Source organism: Dromiciops gliroides, chromosome 1, assembly GCF_019393635.1.
Source record: "Dromiciops gliroides isolate mDroGli1 chromosome 1, mDroGli1.pri, whole genome shotgun sequence".
NCBI lineage: Eukaryota > Metazoa > Chordata > Mammalia > Microbiotheria > Microbiotheriidae > Dromiciops > Dromiciops gliroides.
The window spans coordinates 692,321,443-692,348,375 of record NC_057861.1 but is presented as its reverse complement, the minus strand read 5'-3'; the positions used below and the strand labels follow the sequence as shown (position 1 = coordinate 692,348,375).

The 26,933-nt window shown below is 33.3% G+C and overlaps 1 protein-coding gene across 3 annotated transcripts in view; it reads right to left on the bottom strand.

Moving 5' to 3' along the window:
- Positions 1 to 283: 283 nt before the first annotated feature.
- Positions 284 to 26,933, bottom strand: part of VSTM2A (V-set and transmembrane domain containing 2A) — a 37,891-nt gene continuing 11,241 nt past the window's right edge. The window contains exon 5 of one of the 3 annotated variants that reach the window (XM_044003866.1): positions 284 to 1,414. In XM_044003866.1, the coding sequence (XP_043859801.1) occupies positions 1,326 to 1,414 (89 nt within the window). In that variant the 3' untranslated portion in view covers positions 284 to 1,325. Of the gene's footprint in view, positions 1,670 to 26,933 lie in introns of all 3 variants that reach the window. The other 2 variants (XM_044003883.1, XM_044003875.1) reach the window with 2 other exon arrangements.

Genomic DNA, 26,933 nt, shown 5'->3' with positions numbered 1-26,933 from the left:
ATTAACAGCATATGACTGGCCAATGGTGCAATGGATATCCATGTTCAGTTATAGAAGGTAAAGTTCTCAGTGAACTTCAGAAATCAATGTGATCAAACTCCCTTCCCCATGGTCACATTACAAGCAAATCTTTTTGGAGGAAACAATTACTTTCCTTCCTTCCTTTCTATGTATATTCTGTGTAACAAAAAAGCTTATATTCTTCTGGGAAAAAGTCCCCCAAACCAACATAATTTTTTTTTAAAAGGGCACATATTAAACTCCAACACATTATACACACAACTGAAATAGTTCATTTTTCAGAGACCATTACAAATTTTAATGTGCATTTTACAGAAATTAGCAGACATCTGCAAGTGTCAAACCAGCGAAAGTGAATTAATGTATTACAAAATCCACACAATACTAAATTACAAATTAAAATAGTATGCTTCATCAAAAAAGGAAATAAAGATGTTTGTTGGTGGCACGACATACAGATATAGATATATATTATATTAAAAATTGGCTTGCATGAGGATCATATTATGCCTACTTTGAAGTTATATCACATGTACTGTAAGCAATTTACAGAATTTATGTCAGCTTTGCATATACAGGAATTGCAAAATTAGATTAAAAACACAATGAAATAGAGGACACTCAAAAAATGTATTTATAGAAACCTCCACGCAGTTAACAGGGATTGGCCTTAATCAGCACTTGCCACCATTGAACAAGAAATAGAAAGAAAAAGAAAAAAAAAAGAAAGAAATGAAAAAGAACCGCAACACAAGCGAAGAAAATTCTTTTAAAAAGTACAAAAAAATCACTTCATTCTTGTCCATGTGTTTATTTTTTTCTGCTTTAAATTAATGTTCTATACGTTGGCTTGTCATGTCAAAATTTTTGTTCCTCCCCATAAAGGCAAGTTTTAATTGATGTTTAAGGATATACTGTAGGATTCTATTTATTTATTTATTTATTTGTTCATTTATTTTTTTTTTTTGGTCTCTGTTTGCCTCCAGTGGAGAAACGGTGTTACCTAGTGGAAATCAAGGATATCCGCATCGAACACTTATACTGATGACTTACAGGCCAACCCCTGAGCAGTCAATGATACAGTGCTTCTACTTGCCGAAAGAAAAGGAAAACAAGTCTCGCCGTTACAAAATGTCCTATCACTTCACACCAGTCCTCTTGAACTAAAAGCTCAGTGGTCTGCCAAAGAAAATATTATTAATAAAACGTGGACAATCCTCTTCTTTTTTTTAAACTTTTTGTTTTAGTTTTTTTGTTTAATTTTTTTTTTAACTTCCTGAAGAAGGTGCTCCTTGTGTAGAGAATTAGAGTACATTGGGTGCAGAGTGGTGGTTGGAGTTTAGGGTCAACTTTGCTGTCCGCTCCGAAGATTTTACAGGCGATTTGCTCTTTGCTTTAAGAAGAGAAAGTGATATTGGAAAAAAGTCAGCACTTTAGATTAAAGCAAAGCACCCTTCACAAAGCCACAAACAAGAAGCAGGACAGAAAGTCCATGGCTTGTAGCTATCCTCGCACCTGCGGAAGAAGTTATAAGATATTCGCTCATCTTGCAGATTTCCAATGCTCCTTATTAGGCTGTTTTAAACACATACATATATATACTTAATTAGCTCGCCAGCTCTGGTGCTCATGAATGTCTTGGCATGCACTGCAAATAACAACACATACAAAGTATTTCAGTCCCATGAAGGCTGTCTTGTTTGTTTGTTTTGTCTGTTTTCAAACAATGTAATCCCATGTTCAGCACACAAGGAGGGCTAGATCAAAAACCTTTATCCTCTCTGTGCTCCTTGAGGAATTAGCCCTGAAGTCACTTTAGGGATTGCAATAATGCCAACTCCCAAATGCATCCCCCTTTTAACTAGCACAAGCATATAAAGACAAAAAGCAAGCTGAGAGCCATGGGCTCTGAATTGCTTTAGAGATGTATGCTAGGGACTTTATAGCTTAGTTTATATGTATATCAGCATCTGGTTTCCCTAAATAATTTTCCTTCTTTGAATCGGGGATTATAAAAGTGGCCCTGCTGAACCTATGAAATAGCAATTTTGGATGAACCCCTGAGCTTTATCAGTGGAAGATGGGAACTGTACTTTGTACATGTGGTCATATGATGAAAATCCACTTCAGGCCTATGAATCATGCATTAATGACAACCATCAGCAGGATGTTAAGAATTAAGGGCATATTAGATATGTCTTTTCTGGAAGTCATTTGGGTAGGGATTCTTATATTTTTATCTTCTTTTTGGTCTTGTTTGAAATTTTCAGCTTCTTAGAATGTTTTGCAGATTCATACAGGCCACATAGGAAATAGAGCTAACCTACATGTACATTCTGAAGAGAATGTAACTTCAATAAGGTCAGGGATATATTTTTTTTCCTTTGTAGCTCCAATACCTTCCACCTATGCCATGCACTTAGTAGGTAATTGAGTAAATATCTGTTCAATCAAATTGAATTGAAAAATGATCTTTATTAAATTAATGTCCTGCACTATGCAAATAATGGGTTTCTTATTTTCAGTTTCTCTTTGTGTTTGTGTCTATGTGTGAAAACTAGAAAATATTGTAATTAAATTTTCTATTTTATGCTTATGTGATACACATTTCTGACAGTAGAAAGACCATCTCCAACCAGAAAGAATACATAATGGGATGCTACAAGAGTGGTCATGAGCGAAGCTCAAGGAAACTGTTTGATTTTGGTTCCATCTTGGTTGTCATGAGTGAAAGGAGTCAAAGGTATAGCAAGACTGGAACCATTCCTCTGAAGATTGTTTAAAGAATGTTTTTGTAGCCTGTAAAAAAATCATGCCCCAGTTTCCCCCAAGTCTAAATACTCCATCATTAACAAATGAAGGTAATTGTTCTCAACCAAAGGCATTTTGGGATAGTCAAGTTCCTTCCACAGAAGGGTAGCTGAATTGCTGATGACATTAGGGCATTGTTATTTTGTTTCGTCTTTGGTTTTAGGTTTAGGTTTTGTTTAATGTCTGAGGTGCTGATGTTAAGAAACAAAGCAAGCAGGTAAAATAATTCACCCTCAAAATATGTCATGGACATTTTTTTAAAAAGTAGCAGTTTCCCTTCTGATGTCACCATTTCTTTCTCTCCCAGAAATCACTAAAGATTCAGATGATTTGGTTCACCATGTGGGATGCAAGGGCGTTTCCATATATCCACTTCCTGACACAAATTCTTCACTGAGAATGGCTCAGCTCCATCCCTCCCCACTGGATACTTAGGTAGCATCATCTCTGACACAACATTTTGTATAATATAATATCCAAAATGTGCAAGTTAAAGCAGAGGCTGAAAAAATGAGATCAAGTGTGGACATATACAACTATAAAAGTGCAAGGATGTCAGAATGAAACAAAGAAAAGGATTATGAATCTATTTAAAAATCTAAATTCCTCTTCAAGCATGTAGGACATCATTTAGTTCTTCTCAGAGGCATTTCTTTTTAAAATAATTCTTCCTGGCCAGACACATTTCTAATTTTTTTTTTTAGTGAGGCAATTGGGGTTAAGTGACTCTTTAAAAAAAAAAAAAACAGGATTTTTCCTTAAGTCCATATTATTTCATGTCAGATCTCCTTCTTTGTGTTTGCATGTGTTTGTTTTGAGAAAATATTATATATATATATACATATATGTAATGCTAATATTGACAATTTTTTCTTAATAATTAATGATGATGGCTAGGATTTATAAAGTCCTTGCTATGTGCCATGTACTGTGCTAAGTACTTTGCAGTTATTATCTCATTTGTTCCTCATAGCAAGTCTGGGAGATAGGTACTATTATTATCTTCATTTTATAGTTGAGGAAACTGAGGCAAAAAGGGGTTAAACCACTTGCCCAGGGTCACACAGCTAGAAAGGTCTAAGCCTGAATTTGAACTCAAGTCTTCTTGACTCCAGGAGTAGGATTTTATCTATAGATGAGCTGACTCTTTTAATACACAAGGCTTATATGTATTCTAGGTTGTCCATAATATATGTTATTAATACAAACTATTTATGTCTTAATATAGAGGTAGCCAGATGATTGAGTGGATAGGGTGCTGGGCCTAAAGTCAAGAAGACTCATCTTCCTAAATTCAAGTCTACTCCCAGACACAAGTGTGTAACGCTGGGTAAGTCACTTAATCATATTTGCCTCAATTTCTTCAGCTATAAAATGAAATGGAGAAGGAAAAGTTTGACACTAGTATTTTTTTTTTTTTTGCGGGGCAATGGGGTTAAGTGACTTGCCCAGGGTCACACAGCTGGTAAGTGTCAAGTGTCTGAGGCCAGATTTGAACTCAGGTACTCCTGAATCCAGGGCCGGTGCTTTATCCACTGCGCCACCTAGCCACCCCGACACTAGTATTTTTGCCAAGAAAATCCCAAATGGGATAATGAAGAGTTGGACATGACTGAACAAAAACTAACCGTGACAAAATAGCCTTCTTCTCATAAAGAGCATGAATGTTTCATCACCAAATTTGTGATTCATATCTGTAAAAAAACCAGTTTTCTAAACAATAGTCTCTGCTGTTGCTTTTAGGGCCCACAAAGACTGTCATTCTCAGTGAAGATGGAAATAATCCCTCAAGTGGCTTTGAAACTAAGTAAGCTATTGGTTGTTTGCAGCATACTTCCTGTTTCCACCTTGAAGGAATTAAAGCAATGCTGCTGTGAAACCTAGGAATTGTTTCTTTGTTTTTACTAGGTAGAGAAAATAATGTGTTACAAAGGTATGATGATGAATAATAACAGTATATAATAACAGACTTCAGCGAACTTTCAGTGGTGAAAATTAAACACACACACGCACACACACACACACACACACACACACACACACACTAGACACTCTTACATGGGAAAAACAATAACTATGGCAAGGCCCAAATTAGGTTGCAGTGATATTTTGAAAATATCTTTATATCTTTTCATTTAAAGAATCTAATTTGACCAGTTTGTTTTTGAGTAACCTATGAGCACTCAAAACAACCTGAATTTCACTGGATAAGCATGGCAGTGATAGAAAAGCACAGTTAGCAGTTTGATCAAATAGTTACATCTTCTTGAATATAAAATATTCTAAATTAATTTTATCTTTGAGGAAATCAGACATGAGAAAACGTGTCCAAAATAAAAGTCAAGATAGTGAGATTCAATTTCTCATTTTTCTTTTTGGTTTCTTTGTCATTTTTCCAGAAATATGTCATTTTCATCTCAGATTCTTTACAGAGGATTTGTGGCATGATTTTCTTTATCTGTCTTCTTCAATCTCCAATCTCGTTATATGTTCCAACATTAAAAAAATGAAGGTTAGGGAACTATGATGAAATTTCTGTATTTGTGTGTGTGTGTGTGTGTGTGTATGTTTCACAGTTTTGTTTTTCAACTTCAGTATACAAAGTAACAGTCAATAACCTAAATTTTAAAGTAAACTAACCCCATTATATGAAAATCAAATAGCACCCAAAGGTATTTTACACGCTGAACAAAGTTTATTTTACTTGATCTCTTGTCAAAAGACCCAGTTTCTAATCCTCTATCTGTCTTTTACTCCCTGTATGACCTTGGACAACTTATTTTCTTTCTGTAGGCTTCATTTTCTTTATGTATAAAAGGAAAGGATTTTGTTATTAATTATAAGGTCCCTCAAACCTATAACATTTCTTGAAGATTTTGTCTTAGAAACGGAGCAAATAATAAAACTCTTAGGATATGTGTATATTTTTATATATAGAAGCATGTAATTTGTATATCTTATTGGCATATATGCACACATCTATTACATATACCCACATAAATATGTCTATACATATGCATTACTTTTATATATCATACATGGGGAGTTCAATAAATCTCTTAAAATGTTTCACTATCTTGGCTGAAATATTTTGGCATCTATCTCTTAGCTTGGCTGTTTGCTTTTAAATAATTCATTTACATTTCTCTGCATATTTGTCTGGTCTAAACTGCAACTGCCATCTGTTCTTCACTCATCAAAATCCTTTAGAATTCCAATCATTTTCTTGCCTTTCAAATTGAAGACAGAAGGCTGAAAGTTATACTCACAAATCCCTGAGCATTTTGGGGAGATGGTATTTGTCATTCAACCTAGGCTTAATAAAATATATTATCACTCATTAAAAAAAGGATTTCCTTTCTGGGACGATTTTCTTTGGTTGAACTCTGTGATTTATTTTTCTTGATATTATTTAGTTAGTTTTGCCAGCAAAGTTTAGTGGAAAGGGTACTAGATTTGGAGACAAGAGAGATAAGCTTGAATACCACTGCTAACATTGATTTAACTCTATGACCTAGGGTCAATTATTCTACTTTTAGTAGTGGTAACTCACAGGATTACCCTGAAGTTTAAATGAGATAATGCATGTAAAGCATTTTACATGTTACAGTGGATAGAGGCATCAGGACTCCAAGTTCTGGAACCTACTACCTCTGACAGATTCTGGCTACATAATTCTAGAATGTCCCTTATTTGGCTCAATGTCCCAAGTAACTCTCTAAGACTATCATTTATGAACAAATGCATCATCCATATTGGTAGAGGGAGTGTGCTTCCCACGCTTTACAAATGAATGTCAGTATCCATCCACCTCACACACAAGAGCTATATATAGATATGAACTACTATAAATAGCTGCTATCTCCTTTATACCTGCTCCAAACATTTAACTGGACTTATGATTTCATTGGGAGAAGGAAGATCCTAATGAGGAACTTACTCTAAATAATATAGATGGGGCTGTTCTGCCTTTTACATATACTCTTAGAGATTTGCCTGGGTCAGAATGAGACTGTTTAAGAGCCAGGACTTGAAGCCAAGGTATTCCTGTCTGTGAAGTCCACGCTTTATCTGCCATATCACGTGGCCCTCTTGACAACTATTCTTTTTAGTACATCCAATGCATTAGGAAAGTTTGTCAATTAAAATACTGTGGGACTAGGGCAGCTAGGTGGCACAGTGGATAAAGCACTGGCCTTGGATTTAGGAGGACCCGAGTTCAAATCCGGCCTCAGACACTTCACACTTACTAGCTGTGTGACCCTGGGCAAATCACTTAACCCTCATTGCCCCACCAAAAAACCAAAACTAAAAACCAAAAACAATAAAATACTGTGGGATGGCACTGAGATGATATATGAGTGTAGTGTCTTCATTATGAAAGTAATTTTCACAATTGGGCATCAAATGATAGTGTTTGTGTGTTTCTGTGTGTGTGTGTGTGTGTGTGTGTTTTCTTAAAGGAGTTAATTCTAACCCAGAAATTAAGGAGAAGATAGACCTTGGCCAAACTACCAAATGTTACCATTCACAGTAAAGTAGAATCTAGGAGCCCACTGACAGAAGTATGACTTTTGAATTCATATGGTGACCAACAAAAGCTATCATTAAAAGATTTTGAGGTTTGGACCACAAAGGTCATCTAATTGATCTAGTTTTTTTTTTTATCTAATATAGATAAAGATGTCTTTGATTTTCAACCATAATGGCCATGATTGACAAAAATTATCTTAATAATTATGAATCTTACATTGTTATAAAATCTTAGAGAACTCCAAATTTTCATATCTATTTTTATTATTTCAGCTTCACAAAAATTTTATCAAGTAATCAAGGGAATGGCATTAGCTCTATTTTACAGATTAAAAAAAAATGTATGAGAGAGATTTAGTGATTTTTCCAAGGCAAGTGGCAAACATCAGATCTAGTATCAGAGTATCTATCTTTCTCTCTCTCTCTCTCTCTCTCTCTCTCTCTCTCTCTCTCTCTCTCTCTCTCTCTCTCTCCATCCATCCATCCATCCATCCATCCATCCATCCATCCATCCATCCATCCATCCATCCATCTATCTATCTATCTATCTATCTATCTATCTATCTATCTATCTATCTATCTATCTATCTATCTATCTATCTATCTATCTAACTATCTATCTATCTAATCTAGGTACATATAGTGATGTCTATCTACACACATGCACATATGTTTATATATGCATACATGTGTATACATGTATATGTATTGCCTTCTACTATTGTTGTTTTCAACATGAAAACAGAGTAACAACTACATTATGAACAGAAAAGCTACATACTAAAGTACAACAATAGCCACACACTTTTGGGATATTGGAAAAATTAGAATTTTTTCAAAAGTTTTGTTTTGTTTTAAATGTGTTCCATTTTACGATGATTGGTAAAATGCAGAAAACAACAAGTATTATTGGGGATATTTTTAGTGTTAATATACCTTATGTATGTGAAATCAGAATGTGGAGTATTATGTTGGATGTCATTTCATGAGACCTTTGTTTTCTATGAAAAGGCATTAGATTTATTAAGTCTCATCTTCCTCTTATATTCTATGTTTAATTGCTCCTAAATTCACAGGAATTTTGTTAAGGCCCATTGTTTTAAGTGAAAAGAACAATGGCTATAGAATCCAAGGATGTTCATTTAAGCCTGGCTCTTCTATTTACTACCTAAATGACTGGACAAATACCTAAATTTTCTGGATTTCATTTTCCTTCTCTATAAAATGAAAGGACTGAACTTGAATTGTGATGTTAAACTAAAATACTAACAGGTTCATTGTACATAAGGATTCTTGTGGGCTGCATATGGCTTTAGAAAACCACATATTATTAGTGTGTTATTGTATTGTCATTAATTTTGTTAAATATTTCCTAATTATATATATATATATATATTTTGTTTCCCTTTTTTTCTTTTCTTTCTTTTTTTTTTTTTTTTTTGCTGGGCAATGAGGGTTAAGTCACTTGCTCAGAGTCACACAGCTAGTAAGTGTCAAGTGTCTGAGGCTGAATTTGAACTCAGGTCTTCGTGAATCCAAGGCCACTGCTTTATCCACTGTGCCACCTAGCTGACCCTTCCTAATTATATTTTAATCTGGTTTGAATTGCACTCCAGAGTGTTGCAGGTCTCAACAGGTACATATCTACCATGCTAATTTACACTCTCATCACTTCTCACCTATATAAGTGTTATGTTTTCCTAATTAGTCTCCTTCCATATATATTGTCCTTTTTCCAAGCTTAACTCAATAGAGCTCCAAGAAAACAATTTTCATAAGGCATAGGTCTGACCATGTAACTCCTTTCCTCAAAAAATCTTTGACTCCCTAATAATTATAGGACCCAGACACTTTCAGTCCATCAATACCTTATTCTCACCTACCATTCATCCTTATTTCATACAATTTTATCCACATCTCTATATTTGAATGAAATCAAAATACCTGTTTTCTCCTGAACTTCATAGTCCCTTTCTTACCTAATGATATTACAAAAAAAAATCTCTAAAATGTACTCAGTTCTCAACTCAGAGTCTCACTACCCTTGATTTTGTTAAAGTTCAGACCAATTACCATCTTCTCTGTGAATTCCTCCCAAATCCACTCAGTCCTTGGGTAGTCCTCATTCTGGATCTCCAATGTACTAGACTTTTTATGTTATATGTTGTATTGCATTTATTTTTTGGAATATAGGCTTATTCCTTGAGGGTGATGGGTATCTTTTTTATGTCTTTGTATATACAGAGGCTAGCATTGTGCTGGGAATTTGGTAGGTGCTTGATAAATGTCTCCTTTTGAACTGAATTCACTTCATTTTCTACCTAAATTCAAACATTATAAATTTATAGCCTTCAATAGGACCTTTTGATGAGACTGCATGAAAGGATAATCAAGACTGAAATTGGGATAGTTTCTTCAAGTTGTATATTCAAAAAATATATCCAGTTCAAAGCTAGAACAAGATTTGGGGGACTTGGTTTTGAACAGGAATATATTTCCATATTTATGGAAAACTACTCTAAGTATAATACCTATAAGTGCCTTGCACATTGTTTTGTACTTAGAATGAAAATGAGAGGTTATAAACTACAAAATCTTTCTTTCACAGAGGAGGAACTTGAAGCCCAGAAGTGGGGAAAAGACTCGTCCAAGATCACACACTAGTATGTACCTGAATTGAGATTAAAAACCTGGTCTTCCAATTTCAAACATAGTACTCTAAATTGTGCTAGTTTGCAGATAATATGAACTGATTATTTCTTACAACATATTTTAAAAATGTTTTAAAAACATATTTTCTTTATTTAAAATAGACTTTTAAAGTTTAATATATTTAATTATGTATATATTATATATACTAATTATATTACTTTTAAGGCATTAGTATAATATCTGACATTTTATAGCCATTTTAATTTTGCAAAGAACTTTATATTTGATCCTTAGAAGAACAATTCTATGAGGGAAGTGTCCTTGTTATATAAATTCTTTTTAGTGTGTGAGGCAATTGGGGTTAAGTGACTTGCCCAGGTTCACACAGGTAGTAAGTGTTAAGTGTCTGAGGCTGGATTTGAACCCAGGTCATCCTGAATCCAGGGCCAGTGCTCTATCCACTGCACCACCTAACTGCCCCCACTGTGCCACCTAGCTGTCCTATGTCCTTTTAACAAATGGGGAAACTGAGACTCAGAGTGAATTGACTTGCCCAAAGTCTCACAGCTATAGTAAATTATATAAAATTCTTTCTGAATCTAATATTAGCATGTTATCAACTCTGTCATATTACTGGACTGATTAGGAAATACAGTAAGTTAATCCATTGATTTAAAGGAGGAAAAAAAGAACATTAAAGTTTGAAGTTACCTTGGACACTATATAATCTGTCATTCTCATGTTTCTATTGGGAGTCAAGGTTGGGTAGTGAGTTGATTGGGAGCCAAGGTGAGTTGATTTGCCAAAGGCCACCATGTTAAGAGTAGAAGCAGAGCTGGAATGATTCCTTTGATTACTACTAATACAGGACAAATAGAAAGCTCATGTAACTAATTTAATACACAAATTGAAGAATTTGGGAAATTATCTGGATAACTGAGAAATAAAAAAAGTTCTATTTTCCAGAATTCAGAATGTACATTGAGGTCTCCATTCTGCATTGGTTGTCTAGTCTAGATAATGTTTTATTGGTGGTGTTTGTTTGGTTGTTTGTTTATTTGTTTGTTTTCGGGGGGTTTACCTTTGTTTTTGGAATTCTCCCTTAGCTTGAATTAGGCACTTTTAAAATAATAATGATGATGATGATGATGGCTTCAATAATAACATATTTATTTACAAAGAACTTTAATGTTTGCAAAAGTTTTTTATATATTATCTCACTTAAACCCCGCAACAAAACTGTATTGAAGTATTTTTTTTTTAATTTTACAGCTGAGGAACCTAAGATTCAGGTTAAATGAGTTTCCAAGGACCACATCTAATAAATGCTAAAAGTACAATATGAATCCAGATATCCAGATCTCAAAGTTCACAGGTTTGCCCACAAGATCAGTACTTTGGGACCACTCTGTCTTCTTTCTCTCCACATAGCTTTTTGTTGTTGTTGTTGTTGTTAGTTTTTTGTTTTGTTTGTTTGTTTTTTAACACAGAGCAGAGTGGAAGATCTCTACAATTCAGTACATTTATCAATCTCTATTTTCCTAATTTTAACTGGCAACACCTTTCAGTTTTTAAAACAGCACTGGGTACATGGTTAGCAGCAACAAATGTGATGCAAATTCCCTACAGTTCTCTAAAGCTAAAGTTGAATCCCAATGACACAAGTTAACAAGTTTCCAAGCTGAGTAGATGTGTGCCTTTCTACTGGCATATGGGAATGAATGTAAGCATGAGTAAATGGTGGTAGATGAAAAGTCCATTTTCATGTATTGGTCCTTTAAAGAAATATTCATTTTAAAAAATGAAAACAATTGGGAAGGAATAGGTCAACATCTTTTTATAAAATTTTTATTTGATTTTTATGTATGCTAATTGATTAATAAAGGTGGAAAAGAGATGATAGCATTTTTCTCAAAATTATCTAAATAGAATATAAATGCATATATTGAAATATCATATATATATATATAATTTTATAATACAATTCCTAATTACCAAATTTAATTTTCACAGACTACCCCTTTTAAAGGAATAACCTTCATTCTGAATAATTCTATGAAAATGGAATATTTTTTACTATGGTTGAGCAATATCAATTAAAATGTCCTTTACAATTTCTCTTTGATCAGTAGGTCTACACCTTATTCCAACAAGAAGGCCCTTTTAGAAAGGCACAAGGTAAAGTGTGGCAGACCTATAAAAAGACATGCGTCCTGAAGAATATGGAGCATATTGTTCTCAACTGAGAATAATAAAAACATCCTCCTTTTTTCCCACAAACAAAATCACCAGGACATTTGTTTAATGTGCTTTCTTCTCTTTTTAGATTCCATAGCACTAAAAAATATTAGTGGATTAGTGGAAAAGGGGATATCAAAGATTTTCTCTCACAAATATTTGACATTGCCACATTGCATTTTAAAGCAAATTATTTATTTTTATAACTCTTGTAACATCATTAAGATCTGATCTCTGCAGGAGATGTGATGCAGTCATTTAGTTCTCGTGTCTGGCTATAGCTTCTACATTAAATCAAAGCTTTTTAAAGTGTGGGTCTTGACCCCCAGATGGGGTCATGCAACTAAATGTGGGAGTCACAAAATATTTGGCAACAGTAAAAGGTTATCTATACCCATTTTATATACCTATTATAACCAGGGTCATGTAAAATTTTCTCAGGCAAAAAGGGGTTGCAAATGGAAAAAAAATTTAAGAAGCCCTTTATTAAATTACCTCCTTCTGCTTAAAATTATGAATGGAAATTGCACTGATCTACATACTTGCATAGGAAGAAGAGAGAGAAGACTATCTAAATTGGTGAAAACTCTGAATTAGAGACTGTTTTAAAAGAAATGCTATTTTATTACTTCCAATACATGAAATAATGAGGCTAATGAATAAGCAAGAATGATTTATAATTAGCACACCAATTGCTTCTATGTAAATAAATGGTGCTAAAAAGCTTTGAAACAGTTTGTTCTCTTAAATAATTTAACTATGCTGTCTGAAATCTTGTTTATGTGATTAATTATCTTAACAAACCCTTTCTTCATTTCCATTAATAAATACGGGCAATGGAGTTTTGCAAACAGGGTCATAACTACCCTACTAGGGTATTTGGAGGATGGGATAGTATTTCCCCACTTAGGGATACATAGACTCCTGGTGGAATTAAAAGTCTCCTACTCCATGCTTTCATGTTTCCTGTCTAGTTTTCTATTCTCTAGTCCAACATTATTAACTCCCTATTGTATATTTTAAATTGGATGTCTTTTTTATCTCACATCTGATATAAGCAAAAGAGAACTCATCTCTTCCCCCCAAGAGCCAAGCCAATTCCAAATTCCTCTGTCTTTTAGGATCAACATAGTCCTTCCAGTAACACAGGTTAACAACATTAAGGGTCTCCACACACACACACACACACACACACACACACACACACACACACACACACACACACACATTGTCAGCTGTCAAATGTTATCAAATCTCTCCCATCTGTTCCATTGTTTCTGTTCACATGACCATCTTCTAGGATAGTACCTGACACATAGTATTAATTAAAATACTTGCTGATTGGTTGGTTGTTTGAGTTCTTGGAGTCAGGCACACCTGCATATGAAACCTGCTTTTTTCACTTAATGGCTAAATAAAAATGCACAATCAGTAATCCTATATGAGCTTTAGTTTGCTCACCTAAAAGATGACAATAATGATAAAAACTACCTTTTAGCTTGTAATAAGCATTAAATGGAATGATGTATGAATAATATGTTGTAAAACTTAAGGTGCTTTATATTTATTTAGTATTATTGATAATTAGCTGACACCATTTCTTCCTCTGATATCACAACAATCTAATGAATTATGCTTCTTTCAGCTGAGAGTTTAAACAAGAAAAAGATGCAAGACAGCACAGGGAGAAGAAAATAAATAGTAAAAATGGGAAAGGTTGATAAACCTGTTCATTGTAGTGGCAATTTGGAGCAAAAGGAGCATGAAAGAAATTCAGAAGCATTTTATGCTGGGATAGCTCCTCCTTCTTAGTAGTACATATAATGAGATTCTAGACTTCAGTACTTTTAGGAAGTTAGCAGGGTTTGCTGAAAAGTGTTCTAAATATATAATCAAATGACATGGGTTTGAATTATAGCAAGCAATGTATTCTGAGGTTCATGAAAGCCAGCTCAACAGGATTGCAAAAGCTGATTGTTACATATTCAATGTGAACATTCATGCATGGAAAATTCAAAAGAATAAAAATTGTAGAGCTCGATTTATTGTTTTGTTGACTGTCTAGACTTAAGAAAGTGATGGAGAATGTTAATGCAGATTGAACTGAAAAAAAAAATCTGCTATACATACACACATATACATATGTATAAATTTACACATATAAATATGTATTTATTTGTTTACATATACATGTGTATGTATTTGAGGCAGATTATTAAACTTTTATTCTGAATGAACCACCTGTGTAACTTGGCAAATAAATAATTAATTCTCTGGTCCTTCATTTGCCCCCATGTAAAATGAATTTAAACTACTTCAATTAATTGGCATGAAAATGTCAAACTATAGGTTTATATGATAAACCACTTAGTGAAAATTTTCTTTTCACTCCTTAAAATTGGAGGGAAGAATGTTGGAAAAAACAATTGTTGGGCTGAAATTCATTCAATGGAATTAATAAATCTTTTCAAAGAGTTCCTAGCTATCTTCTCAGCATGTTCTCCTACATCGTAGACTCTTTACCCAGCATTCCTTACAACATAGACAGCAATCTTAAATCATTGATCTCTAAGAAGGCTGGAGTAGTTTCTAGAGAAGAATGGTAAGTAAAGTGAGATAAAACTAAGTAAATAATTTCCCATTCCAGATAATGATCTGTAGTAATTTAAAAGTAAATATTTAGACAAGACTGAGTAATTTTAAAATAGTTTTCCCTCTATTTTTTTGGGTGGAGCAAGGAGGGTTAAGTGACTTGCTCAGGGTCACACAGCTAGTAAGTGTCAAGTGTCTAAGGCCAGATTTGAACTCAGGTCCTCCTGAATCCAGGGCCGGTGCTTTATCCACTGCACCACCTAGCTGCCCCACCAAATTTTTTAATTTATTTACCCCGCCAAATTTTTACTTAACTTAGTTCCTTATCCTCCCTACAATTTTTCCTCCTTTTGGGATTTTTTTGTTTTGTCTTCCCTTGTTAGAATGCAAGCTCCTTGATGAGAGACTTTCTTTTTGCTTGATTTGTATTCCCAGTGCTAAACACAGTCTGACATAAGATAAGCATTTAATTAATAATCTAATCAAATCTGATTTAATCTAAACTTTAACAAATAACAGTCTTTGAAAGAAAAATGAAAGAAAGAAAAGAAAAAAAACTATTGAATTAATTTCACTGCATTTCATAGTAACAAGCAATGGTATTTGAAATTTCTGTTATAAATAAATATGTGTGTATACATATATATATATATACATATGTGTAAATATACACACATACACTGCTTCAATATTCATCTATCTACATACTATGTTAGTGTAATATGGAATCTATTGGTTTGACATATTGAAGACCATTGTCAGTTTAGTTTCAATATCATCATCACCTTTCCCAGCCCTCAAACTCTTCCTTTCAAACTATATGTATTTATCAGAATGCTTCCTAAATTTTATTTGAAAGCCTGCAAATATCAATGAATTTTTCTCTGTTCATATATGTTAAATTATTCCAAGTTCTACATCTGAACTAAACTTAAGTATCTTTACAGCTACTGAGTTTTGTAACAAACAGAAAGGGGTTGTAAGAAAGTTTTAAGCAAGCTCATGTCCACTTGATTTCTGGAGATGGAGAGCAATTAAAAAAGGCAATAACAAAGTATTTAACTCTCAATTCTTGGATAAATATGCTGTGAATATACATATTATTTTCATAAGCTGAGAGATAACATGGCATGATGGATATAGAGTAGGGCTTGGAGTAAGGAAGACTTTGGGGGTATTACATCTAACATATACATCATTTCTGTCCATTGGCAAGTCACTTAAGCTCTCAGCTCTGTAAACAAGTCTTTAAGATTTTAAATTATGGGGGAGGTGTCAATCTCTATCTAGGGAGGGAATTTCCATACTATGAGTTCTCCAATTAGAGAAAATCAGGTATCCAGACTCTCCTCTTCCTCACTCATCACCAACAAAATAAGATATTAATATGACACTTACTTGGGAAAAATAATAATTTTGAAATAATTTTGTGACAGTAATGGGTATATGTGTGAACTTCTACTGACATTAAATTGCCTCAAAATATATAGCACTAACCAAATCAATTTAGATTGAGAACTTTTCCCCACTTTTCATTATGTCTCTGTCAGCTGAGTCATGGATTTCATGCTATATAACTGAATCTGATGGCTCTCTCTTTTGTTTTTAATATTGTGTATTTTAAAAATGAATATTACTCTCAGGACAGGTGAAGAACTTGGAGCTCTTAAAGAGTATATTTTAATGAGTGTTAGAGATATTACCATTACCATTAGTTTGAAAAAGTCAAGTGTTTCAAGGTTTATTCATGTCTAAAGTATATGGGGATGTTTTTCTTAAGCATAATGAAATATTTAGTCACATATAAAAAATAATTTCAAGAAGTGGTAAACACTTGCTACAAAACACCTTGGTAAATCTTAGAAAGCAAGAAAAACTTTTGAAAGGGACTTAGCATTTGAAAAAAAATACTGATTTTTTTTTTACAGTGGGCATTCTCAACCTGGGTTGTCCATGGAACCCAAAGGTAGAGAGCCCACAAACCTGGATGAGAACAAAATATTTTAGTTATCATTAAATTCTAATAAAATTTAGTATTTCTTTAATTAGGATTAAAAATATAATATTGTAAAGTGGTCAATGAACATAACCAAAAGTGTCCATGACACAAAAAGATTAAGAAACCTTTTTCTAAGACATCTTGAAATGGGAAGGACAATGAGAAGAATATTTTTATTAAGGCTGTTAACCACTGTTATATTGAAAACATTTGTTATGATCATGACAGGAAAAAAAAAAGAAAGTATTACTGCAGTTTTCTTATGGGTAATTTTTGCTCATTTTATCATTCAAGATTATTGCTGTCAAAAGTTCAGATGAACATGTAAAATCTGGTCATTTTACTCATAGTGTTAAATATACATCCTAAATATATTTTGGAGATTTAATTTCAATGGACTTGGAAGACTTGAGGGACCATTGAATTGTCATAAATATATTGATATAGAAAGAGGAGAATTTTTCTAGAAGGAGAATATTTTCCCAAAGGAGAAGAAATAATGCAACATGACCTTATATCATATCACACATCAGGGATAGTTAAAATGTATAAAAAGATGCACATGAACACAGCAAAATTTTGTGGAAAATAACACTTAAAGTGTGAAGTGATAGGTGATTTTATGATGAATTATAGAATGTTTCAAAGTCCAGTGAACTGAATACCAAATAAAAAAGTGATTGAAGTTAAAAGAGGAGGGCACATTTCATAGTAAAAGATTTTTAAAATTTTTTAAATTGTGAGGTTTATTATGTACGTCAAAATTTGCATTGCCCCCAAGTAATTCACATGCTGCTATTTATTAGAATTGTCACTGATATGGCAATGTGGCAAAAGAAAAGACATGCAGAAGTCACTTTTGTGTTTGTTTTTAAAGCATCATTAGAAGAAGACTATATTTTTGAGACTGAAAAGTTTAATTAAAGTAAAATGCATATGTTTATTGTATACATTTTAGTGTAACCATAAAATTAAACATAGTTCTCAATATTGGAGAGTATTCTGAAAGCATGTAATATTTTTCTCTAGCTACAAAATGCTTTTGAAGCATAAAGTAATTCTATTTTCTACTATTAACCCTCAGATACAGCAACTTTAAATTTGGTATTTATTATACTGGGATAGGGCAGATGAGAATCCCTACATTTTATATATTATAAATTACCTTCTAATGTAAATTACAAGCATAAAGAAGCCAACAGAGATGTCATGCTTACCAAGCTCATGAGTCCATTATTTCAAACTAAAATCTAAATAAAGCAGTCATTCACACCTGCACATGCTCTTGTGGAATTTTAGATCAATTAGAATTTGTAAGCGCATTTTATTTTGTAATCTTTGCAAAAATGTCTGTTGCTGTATGGACAAAGTTATGTGATGACAAATTTGATTACTACGTATTATCTAAATGTTAAAAAAAAAAGCTTCTTCAACAAACAAGGAACAACTGATTTCCTTGTATAAGAACTTTGACTACAAGTCTAAAGTGTCCAAATGTTTCTTTGATAATTTTGACAAATCTGCATATATGTTCTTTTTTGTTTGTTGGTTTTGGTTTTGGTGGGGCAATGAGGGTTAAGTGACTTGCCCAGGGTCACACAGCTAGTAAGTGTCAAGTGTCTGAGGCTAGATTTGAATTCAGGTACTCCTGAATCCAGGGCTGGTGCTTTATCCATTGTGCCACCTAGATGCCCCCAAATTTGCATACATGAAGCACCATAAAATCTGTCATTGTAGGTACCATTGGAAATGGAGATAATAATAAGTGAGCAGAATATGTATTAGGTTTATATTCATGAAATTTCAAAATACTTCAAGTAAGACCCCTATATATTCCAGAGTCCCTTTGGTAGATTTATGGCAATACATGTAAGAGTATCATAGCATGAAAAAGCATGGACTACTTATGCTCTCAAACTTTAAGAAGGAACTTCATCAATTAGTTCTTGGAACCAATTTATTATTCATACCTTATGCACTGATACGTTCAATTAGCAATGGTTTATATATGGTAATAGACTAGCTGGGAAGAAGTTAGCCTATATAACATTTGTTTTTTTATGCAGGGAAGAGTCTAAATTCTGGCAAAAATCCTTTAACAATAACACAAATAGCCAGCATATGTATATACATACATATGTATATATTTATATATAAATTAATGTTTGTAAAGTCTTTAAATTTGTTATTTTATCTCAGTTGATCCTTGTATGAGGTAGTTTCTATTATTATCCCCATTTTCAGGAGAGGAAACTGAGGCTTAGAGAGGTTAAGTGACTTTCCCAGGTCCACACAGCTCTAAGATATAACTTGAACTCAGGTCTCACTAATTAAAATTTTAGCACATCATTGCTTATGCCATTTAGCTGTTCTCTAAGATATTTATTTAAAATGTGTCTTTACTCAAACATAATTCTTATTTACAATATTTTTTAAAAATTTTCACTTTGCTTTACTCTAAAAGACAGAGCCATTTCTGCTTTTTTCCATCTCTCTGTGAATAGGCCACGATATTACTCAAATTTGTGCATTTTGAATAAAATGACATAAACAGTATACTAATTGCTTTGTAATTGCTTCCATTTGCTGCTGAGTTACCTTGTAAGCTTCATCTCTTCATTGAGAATTATATAACTGGACATTTATCTGTGTAAATTTCCCTTTCTGATGAACTCATTGTCAACTCATAAAACTGAATATTCTCTGAAAGGACTATTTTTTTTATTTGTTTCTTAAAGAGATAATATCATATTAGAATTTCCTAGGATCAGGTATCTTGAGCTGGAGTGATCTTAGAGGCCACCATGTTTAATGATATTATTTTATAGAGGTGAAACTGAGGTCAAAAAGGGGACTAAATTATCCAACATCAAATGATAATAAGTGACTGTGATAGGATTTGAACCTAAGTACTGCAACCCCATATCTAGTGCTAGTTCTTCTTTAAGATTTTCTATTAAAAAACATGTAGTGGTTATGAACACTATGTATCCAAATGAAGTAAGTAAATATATTTTTATTTCTATTCATCATCAAGTAACTCAGTTATTTTTTTTCCTCTTCAATTTGCACTAAATCTATTCAATATGGTAAGCTTGAGGAGCCAATGTGCTACTTTTTAAGAAAACTTAGTCAATAGATGCTTTAATATCTTGATAGAAATTCCAAACCAAAGTATTGACCTATATATCTGCCCTGGGAATTTAGTTAGTATACTGGAAATGAGGAAGAACATTCATTAAATTAACTAAACATATTTTATTTTTTCATGTTTTCTTATGAACTATTCTATAAAGTATATTAATATTTATTTTTTAGTTATTTTGAATACTAAAATATATTTGACATATATAAATGAAGATATGAAGCTATCTTTCAGTTGAATTTTCCTGGAAAATGATAGTCATGATATAAGGGAGGAAATGGTTCTGTTAGATATTTTTTGTTTAATGTATTCTAAAAATTAACAATTATTAAAGATATTTTGTCACTGAATTACAGTAGTGCCATTTTGCTAACAGTGCTTATGAGATGTTAAAACATAATGCTCTGTTGTTGGTTTTCTTGTTATAGAGAAAAATGCAGCTAATTCTTGAAAACTTAAATTGATTAAAAGTCAAATAGCTCCACTGGGTAATATTGACCTCTTATCTGCTTTGATTATTCAAACAAGAAAATACAATTTCTCTCCCTTTTTCCTGCTTCTCACTTCTCTCTCTCTCTCTCTCTCTCTCTCTCTCTCTCTCTCTCTCTCTCTCTCTCTCTCTCTTTCTCTGGAACACACGCATGCATGCACACAAGAAATGCATCAGAAACAACAATAACAACCTTAGGATTTTATCTCATCTTGTTAATATGATTCAGTGATCACTTTTGGCAGTGAATTACCATTAGTGTAACATTAACATGCAGGGAAAATATTTGCTCACTGAATAAGGAAAAGAAAGTGCTAAAAAAACTCAATCTTCAAAAAATTATTATGGTAAATTTTGGGCTCTCTAGATAGCTATTTACCATTCTTTCCCCCTTGCCTTTTATTGTCCCACTTGGGTCAGGCTCAGTAGTGATGCATGATTAACAAATATCTCCTGTATTCCTTTCATCCCCAATAAAATACTGCTACTAAGTACCCCATACTAAATCTGAGTGATGGTGCTGGTACTACTAGTAGTATGGTGGAAATGGGACCTCTCATCTTCATTTTAAACTTGTTCTAGATAACCTAGGAGGTTGGGCTAAGACTACATAAAAAAAGTCTAACAGTGTCTCAATTATTTTCTCTTTCAACTATCTCTTTGCACCTCAGGTTCCACAGTAGCAATGGGAAAAGGTTTAATTAGGTGGCCTTTATGCTGCATTTTACTTTTAAATCTATAATCCTATGATTTGTAAACTTTCTCTAGGAGTAAACATGTATATGAAAGATTATATGAGGTTAAAATGCTAGCCTTGCATGCTGCAGTCCAATGTAATTTCTATATAGATATAATGAAATCATTTGGTTCCAAAGAATCCATTCTGCAATTCAAAATCTCCATCTATCATTATTATTGTTTATATACCTGGAGGTTGTCTGTACAAGAGTTGGATGACCTGTTAAATGAGTAAAATGTAAAATCTGACTGGATATTGCAGATTAAGACAGTGGATATTGAAGGTTAAGACAACAAATGACTTCATAAATTAAGTGGATGGAATTTTCTGGTGACTTTTATCAAGTACAGTCACTCTGAATAATTCAGGCCAAGTATTACTTGTTCAGATTTTCCAGCCCAAATTATCCAAATAATTGCCATTGACCAATTATCCATAGCCACAGACTTCATTTACAATGTACTGCAATAAGAACTATTTTGGTGATAATTCAATGAACTTAGACTATAAAAGCAGACAAAATTAATTATTTGCACAAGGAAAAACAGCTTTAGATTTGGGCTATCCAATATCTAATCAATACATAAAGTAAACTTAAATTTTTCAGCATAGTTTTAATTTTCTTATTATAGCTAGATTACTAAATCTAGATTGCTCATATTATTTTCATATTGCTTTAATGCAATACATTGGTAATGTTTTTCTTCCCTTTTATGAAATAGAGAACTTGAAGAACTTTACACATTGGCTAATTTTTTTCTAGAGTAGAAATGTATAAAATAGATACCATACAGGCATATATGTAGGACAGCTATGTGGTACAGTAGATAGAGTGCTAGGCCCGGCATCAGGAAGACTCTTTTCCATGAATTTGAATATCATCTCAGTCACTAGCTGTGTGAGCCTGGGAAAGACACTTAACTCTATTAGCCTCAGTTCCTCAACTGTAAAGTTAGCTAGAGAAGGAAATGCAAAACCACTCTGATACCCTTGTCAAGAAAACAACAAATGAGGTCATGAGCAGTGATGACAAAATGAGACTTGCATATTTATTCTTCCCCTTTCTAATTTGGCAAGCAAATGTGAGCACATTACTTTCCCCTATCTCTACCCTCTTTCCATTCTAACCATCATGAAGCTTCCAGATTAATCATCTATATCTACAAATGTCACCACCTGCTCAAAACTATTTCATACCTATCCATTTCCTACAAATTAAATTCTGGGTCTCTTGTAGGCATTTAGGTGACACAAAACCATGCTGTGCTTGGAGATTGGAAGACCTGAGTATCCATGAACAAATCATATAACCTCTCTTGGATTCAGTTGACAAAAGGAGAAGTTAGTCTTGATGGTATCTCTAAGTTACTTTCAAACTCCAAGTCTATGATCCTATGGCCATTGAATTCCTACCTACCTTTCCATTCTTTTTAAATACTATTCCCACTTGTAGACTCTATTTTAGTCAATCTGGATTAATTATTGTCACAAAACCAATGACTTTCATATTTCAATGGATTTCAGTAGCCAAAAGTTCCCCCCCCCCATAGCTGAACAAGAATGCCCTCCCTGAAATGAATGACAAATTATCATCCAGATTTTATTTGAAGATTTCTAAGGAAAATAAATTGACTATTTCCTGAGGCAGTCCATTCTTTATTTGTAAGGTTTTTATTTTTAGAAGGTTTTGCCTGACATCAAGGCAAAACTTTTTACCTTTGTACTTCTCAGCTTCCCCAAAACATATTTCTTTTTCTTTCACTGTGTCCTTATTTGTGCAGAACCTTATGACTGGAATTACCACTCAACATAACAATTTCTGCCCCCTGATATCATTAACCTTTGCTATGAAGCCAAGCTTTTGTATGACTTTTTAAATGAAGTCTTCTCTGATATTTCCCCTGAACACTAAAAATTAAATTTACTTTATCTGAATTGACACTTATAATTTTTTATTTCCTATTAGTTATTGTAGATTTCACTCTTCTTGGTGTTTAACACAGTGCCATGCAAACCAGGTTCAATAAATGTAAAAAAAGTTCAACCCCCCCCCACACACACTTTTTTTTCTTAATTCTTCTATAAAATCATTCATGGCATTTATGACAGTCACCATAAAACTGCCAAACCCCTTGGTAGCAGAGATAGAACGTTGAGCTCCTGGATGTTGGCCACATCAGCAGCTGTCACCCATCCCCAGAGCCATATTGTTTGTGGTCACAAACATCACAGCCTAAAAAATAACTATAGCCTCAACCTCAGCCAGCTGTCTCCCAGATGTTTATCAATTTTCACAAAGGTTACCAGGTCAGAGGCATGAGTGGATCAGCATAAATCACTTCTCAAGATTAGTGAAAACAACTAACCACAGAATGACAAAACAACAAAACTTTAGAGTTAGAAAAGACCTCCAAAACAATCTGATGCAGTCTGCCCAAGAATCTTTCAATCTTTCCTGTAATTTCCTAGTGAAGTGTCATCCAAACTTTACTTGAAGATCATAAAGGTAGAACAATTAACTACTTTCTCTTCCCTTCAACTTTTGCAGCTTTATGACAAAGTTATTCCCTAACACACACACACCATACATGTACAGAGGAAGATTAAATCTGATTCACTGAAATTCTGCCCATTTCTGCTAGTTCTGCTATCTGAGGGTAAAAAGAACAAATGCAATTCTATTCACAAAGACTTTTACATGTACAACATCAGATATTAAATCTGTTCAAAATCTTCACTTTTCCAGTATAATTTCCTTAAAGTGATCTATAAGTAGTATGTTTAACTCCTTAAAACATCCTCTAATTTCAAACTTTTAATGATCCTCCTAAAATATGACACCTATAACTTAACACAATACTCAAATATAACCTGAAAGATAATAGAATACAATAAGATATTATCAAAATCAGAATTCTAGAATTCTCTTATTTGAGCTGATGTTTGTATGTTTTTTGAACATTTTGATGATAGACTCATACCCATCTTGAAGTCCACTAAAATCCCAAGAACTTCTCTTTCCCCTATGTAATCTATTTTCTTGTCATTCTATAGCATCTAATATTACTAAAGTTAATTTTCCACCTAAGAACATGACTTTTCATTAATTTCTATTAAATTCTACTTTAGGGGCAGTTGGGTGGTGCAGTGGATAAAGCATCAGCCCTGGATTCAGGAGGACCTGAGTTCAAATCCGGCTCCAGGCACTTGACACTTACCAGCTGTGTGACCCTGGGCAAGTCACTTTGTCCCTCATTGTCCCAGAACAAATTCTACTTTATTTGATTTGCACGCTCATTTTATCCAGTTATTTTTGCATTAAGATTCTGTCTCCAACATGTTACCTAGTTTTACAAAGTCAATAAGCATACCATGTTGAGTCAGAGAATGTGATTTGAAATTAAATCTCTGACACTTGCAACCAATGTAGATTCAGGAAAGTTACCTAACTTCCCTAGCCTCAGTTTCATCTCAAGAATGAGGGGAGCGAACTACATGAATTTTGACGTCATCTCCAATCTACACATGCTCTTATTATTGTAAGATCCATCTATGTGTTTTCCCAATTAATCTATTAAAAACATTTAATCAGCACAAGGATTAAGACAGATCCCTAATTCAATGTATATTTCCCTCCAAACTAGAATTATACTGTTTTGGGTGGTAGTAGAGTCACAGTCACTAAAGGTCATCAAATAATAGTTGGATAACCATGTTGGAAGGTTATAGAAACATTTTATGGAGACATTTTTTATAGGTATGGAGGGTCCATATTGTCTTGGAAGTCTCTTCTGTCATTTTGTGAGATTGATCTAGTCTTATTGACAATTCTAAAAAACAATATGAATTCAGCTATAATATTGTTCTAGCCATCATTTTTTTAATCTTTCCACAGACTATATATAATACTTTCAAATGTTTTGCTGAAATCTTTATAAAATTTATCTTTACCTTTTCACTGATCTATCATTCTACTAATTTTTCTCCCCCATCCCAGAAAAAAGAAAATGAAGTTATTTTTATTTTTGATGAAGTCATGGTAACTTGCATAATCAATTCTTTTAGTAGATGTTTCCCAACTGTTTCTTTAGAACATTTCAGAATTTGCCATAAATCTGTCAAACTCACTGGTCTATAATTTGCAGATTCATCACAGTTTTCTATTTTTTTGAAACTTAGAACAAAATGTGCTCTTCAGTGGTCTTGTGGCACTAGTCCCATTTTGCACAGACTCTCAAAAATAACTAATACTGGCCCAGCAATCACACCTGCCAAGTCTTTCACTACCTTGGGAAACTGCTTGACCTTGGTGATGACTCACTGGGGGAAACTAAGTGAACTGTTGCTGTCTAATTGATTGATTGCTTTTTTTAAATTATTTTTGGTGAGACAATTGGGGTTAAGTGACTTGCCCAAGGTCACACAGCTAGTAAGTGTTAAATGTCTGAGGTTGGATTTGAACTCAGGTACTCCTGAATCCAGGGCTGGTGCTCTATCCACTGCGCCATCTAGCTGCCCCGATTGATTGCTTTTTAAAAAAGTTGAATCCATACTCATCACCCTTTTTTTCCTGTCCTTTCTAATCCAAAGACTGTTCCCATGTTAATGAAGATAAAATTAAAATAACTTTTGAATTATTATGGATTATTTCTCTTTTTTGCTACTTATAGCCACAACAACTCTAAGTGGTCCTACAATGATACTCTTTCTCCCTAAGGTAATATTAAGAAAAATACTTGATTTTAAAAGTACATGCCCTACCCAGCAAGTATGGTCCAATCTTGATTTTATTGCTTGTCACAGGATTTTGAGCATGTCACATATCTTTCCTAAGGTTCAAGATTTTCATCTGTAAAATGGGCATAATAGTATTTCCCTTACCTGCTTCACAGGGGCTACTGTGAATACTGAATGGAATAATGGATTTAGCAAGTAATACTTGAAAGATCACTGCCATTGGAGCCAGAAGATTTAGAAATTTTTGCAGTAGGACTTGAGATAAACGATTTCCATTTTGATATGTTTGAAATTGAGTAAACAGTAAAATCTTATATGGGGCTATTTATATATTTAATTTATCAGATTTCCCTTAGATTATTTAAAATCTCTAAAGGCAATTTTAATAATCTATGTCATTGTTCTGATTTATTCTTAAGATATATTTAAAATATTATTGTCTCAACTCTTTTCAATTATAGAAAGGATCAACTATGCTGTTTCTTTGTTTTATTAAAGAAGGAAAAACTTTCCACTCTCACAAGTGTTCAAACCTGGAGACTTTGGCCTCTTACCTCTAGAAAAATATAGCATTGCTGTACATACCTAATACACTATGTACTGAAAGTGAAAGACCTAAGTAAGATTTTATTATATGCTCAGTGTTAACAAATTTGAGTACTTAATTCTGTGACTGCCTAAGTTGGAGATAAACATTTGGCTTATTATGTCAAATAAGCAATGTGTTAACGAAGTTACATAAAGCCAGGCAAAATACCAGTCTTCCATCTCTATTGCTTGCCTTTAGGAAGTTTCATATGTTGAAGTGGGAACTTGAAATATTGGTTTTTATTAGACGTTTGGAAAAGAAATTAATGGATGTATGTTAAAATAGAACAATATTTGTTATCTTAGTCATTTTGGAAAATAAATTTTCTTTTTAAATAAAGAAAAATAATGCTTTGATTTACCTTTCAAATTTGGTAACAAAAAACCT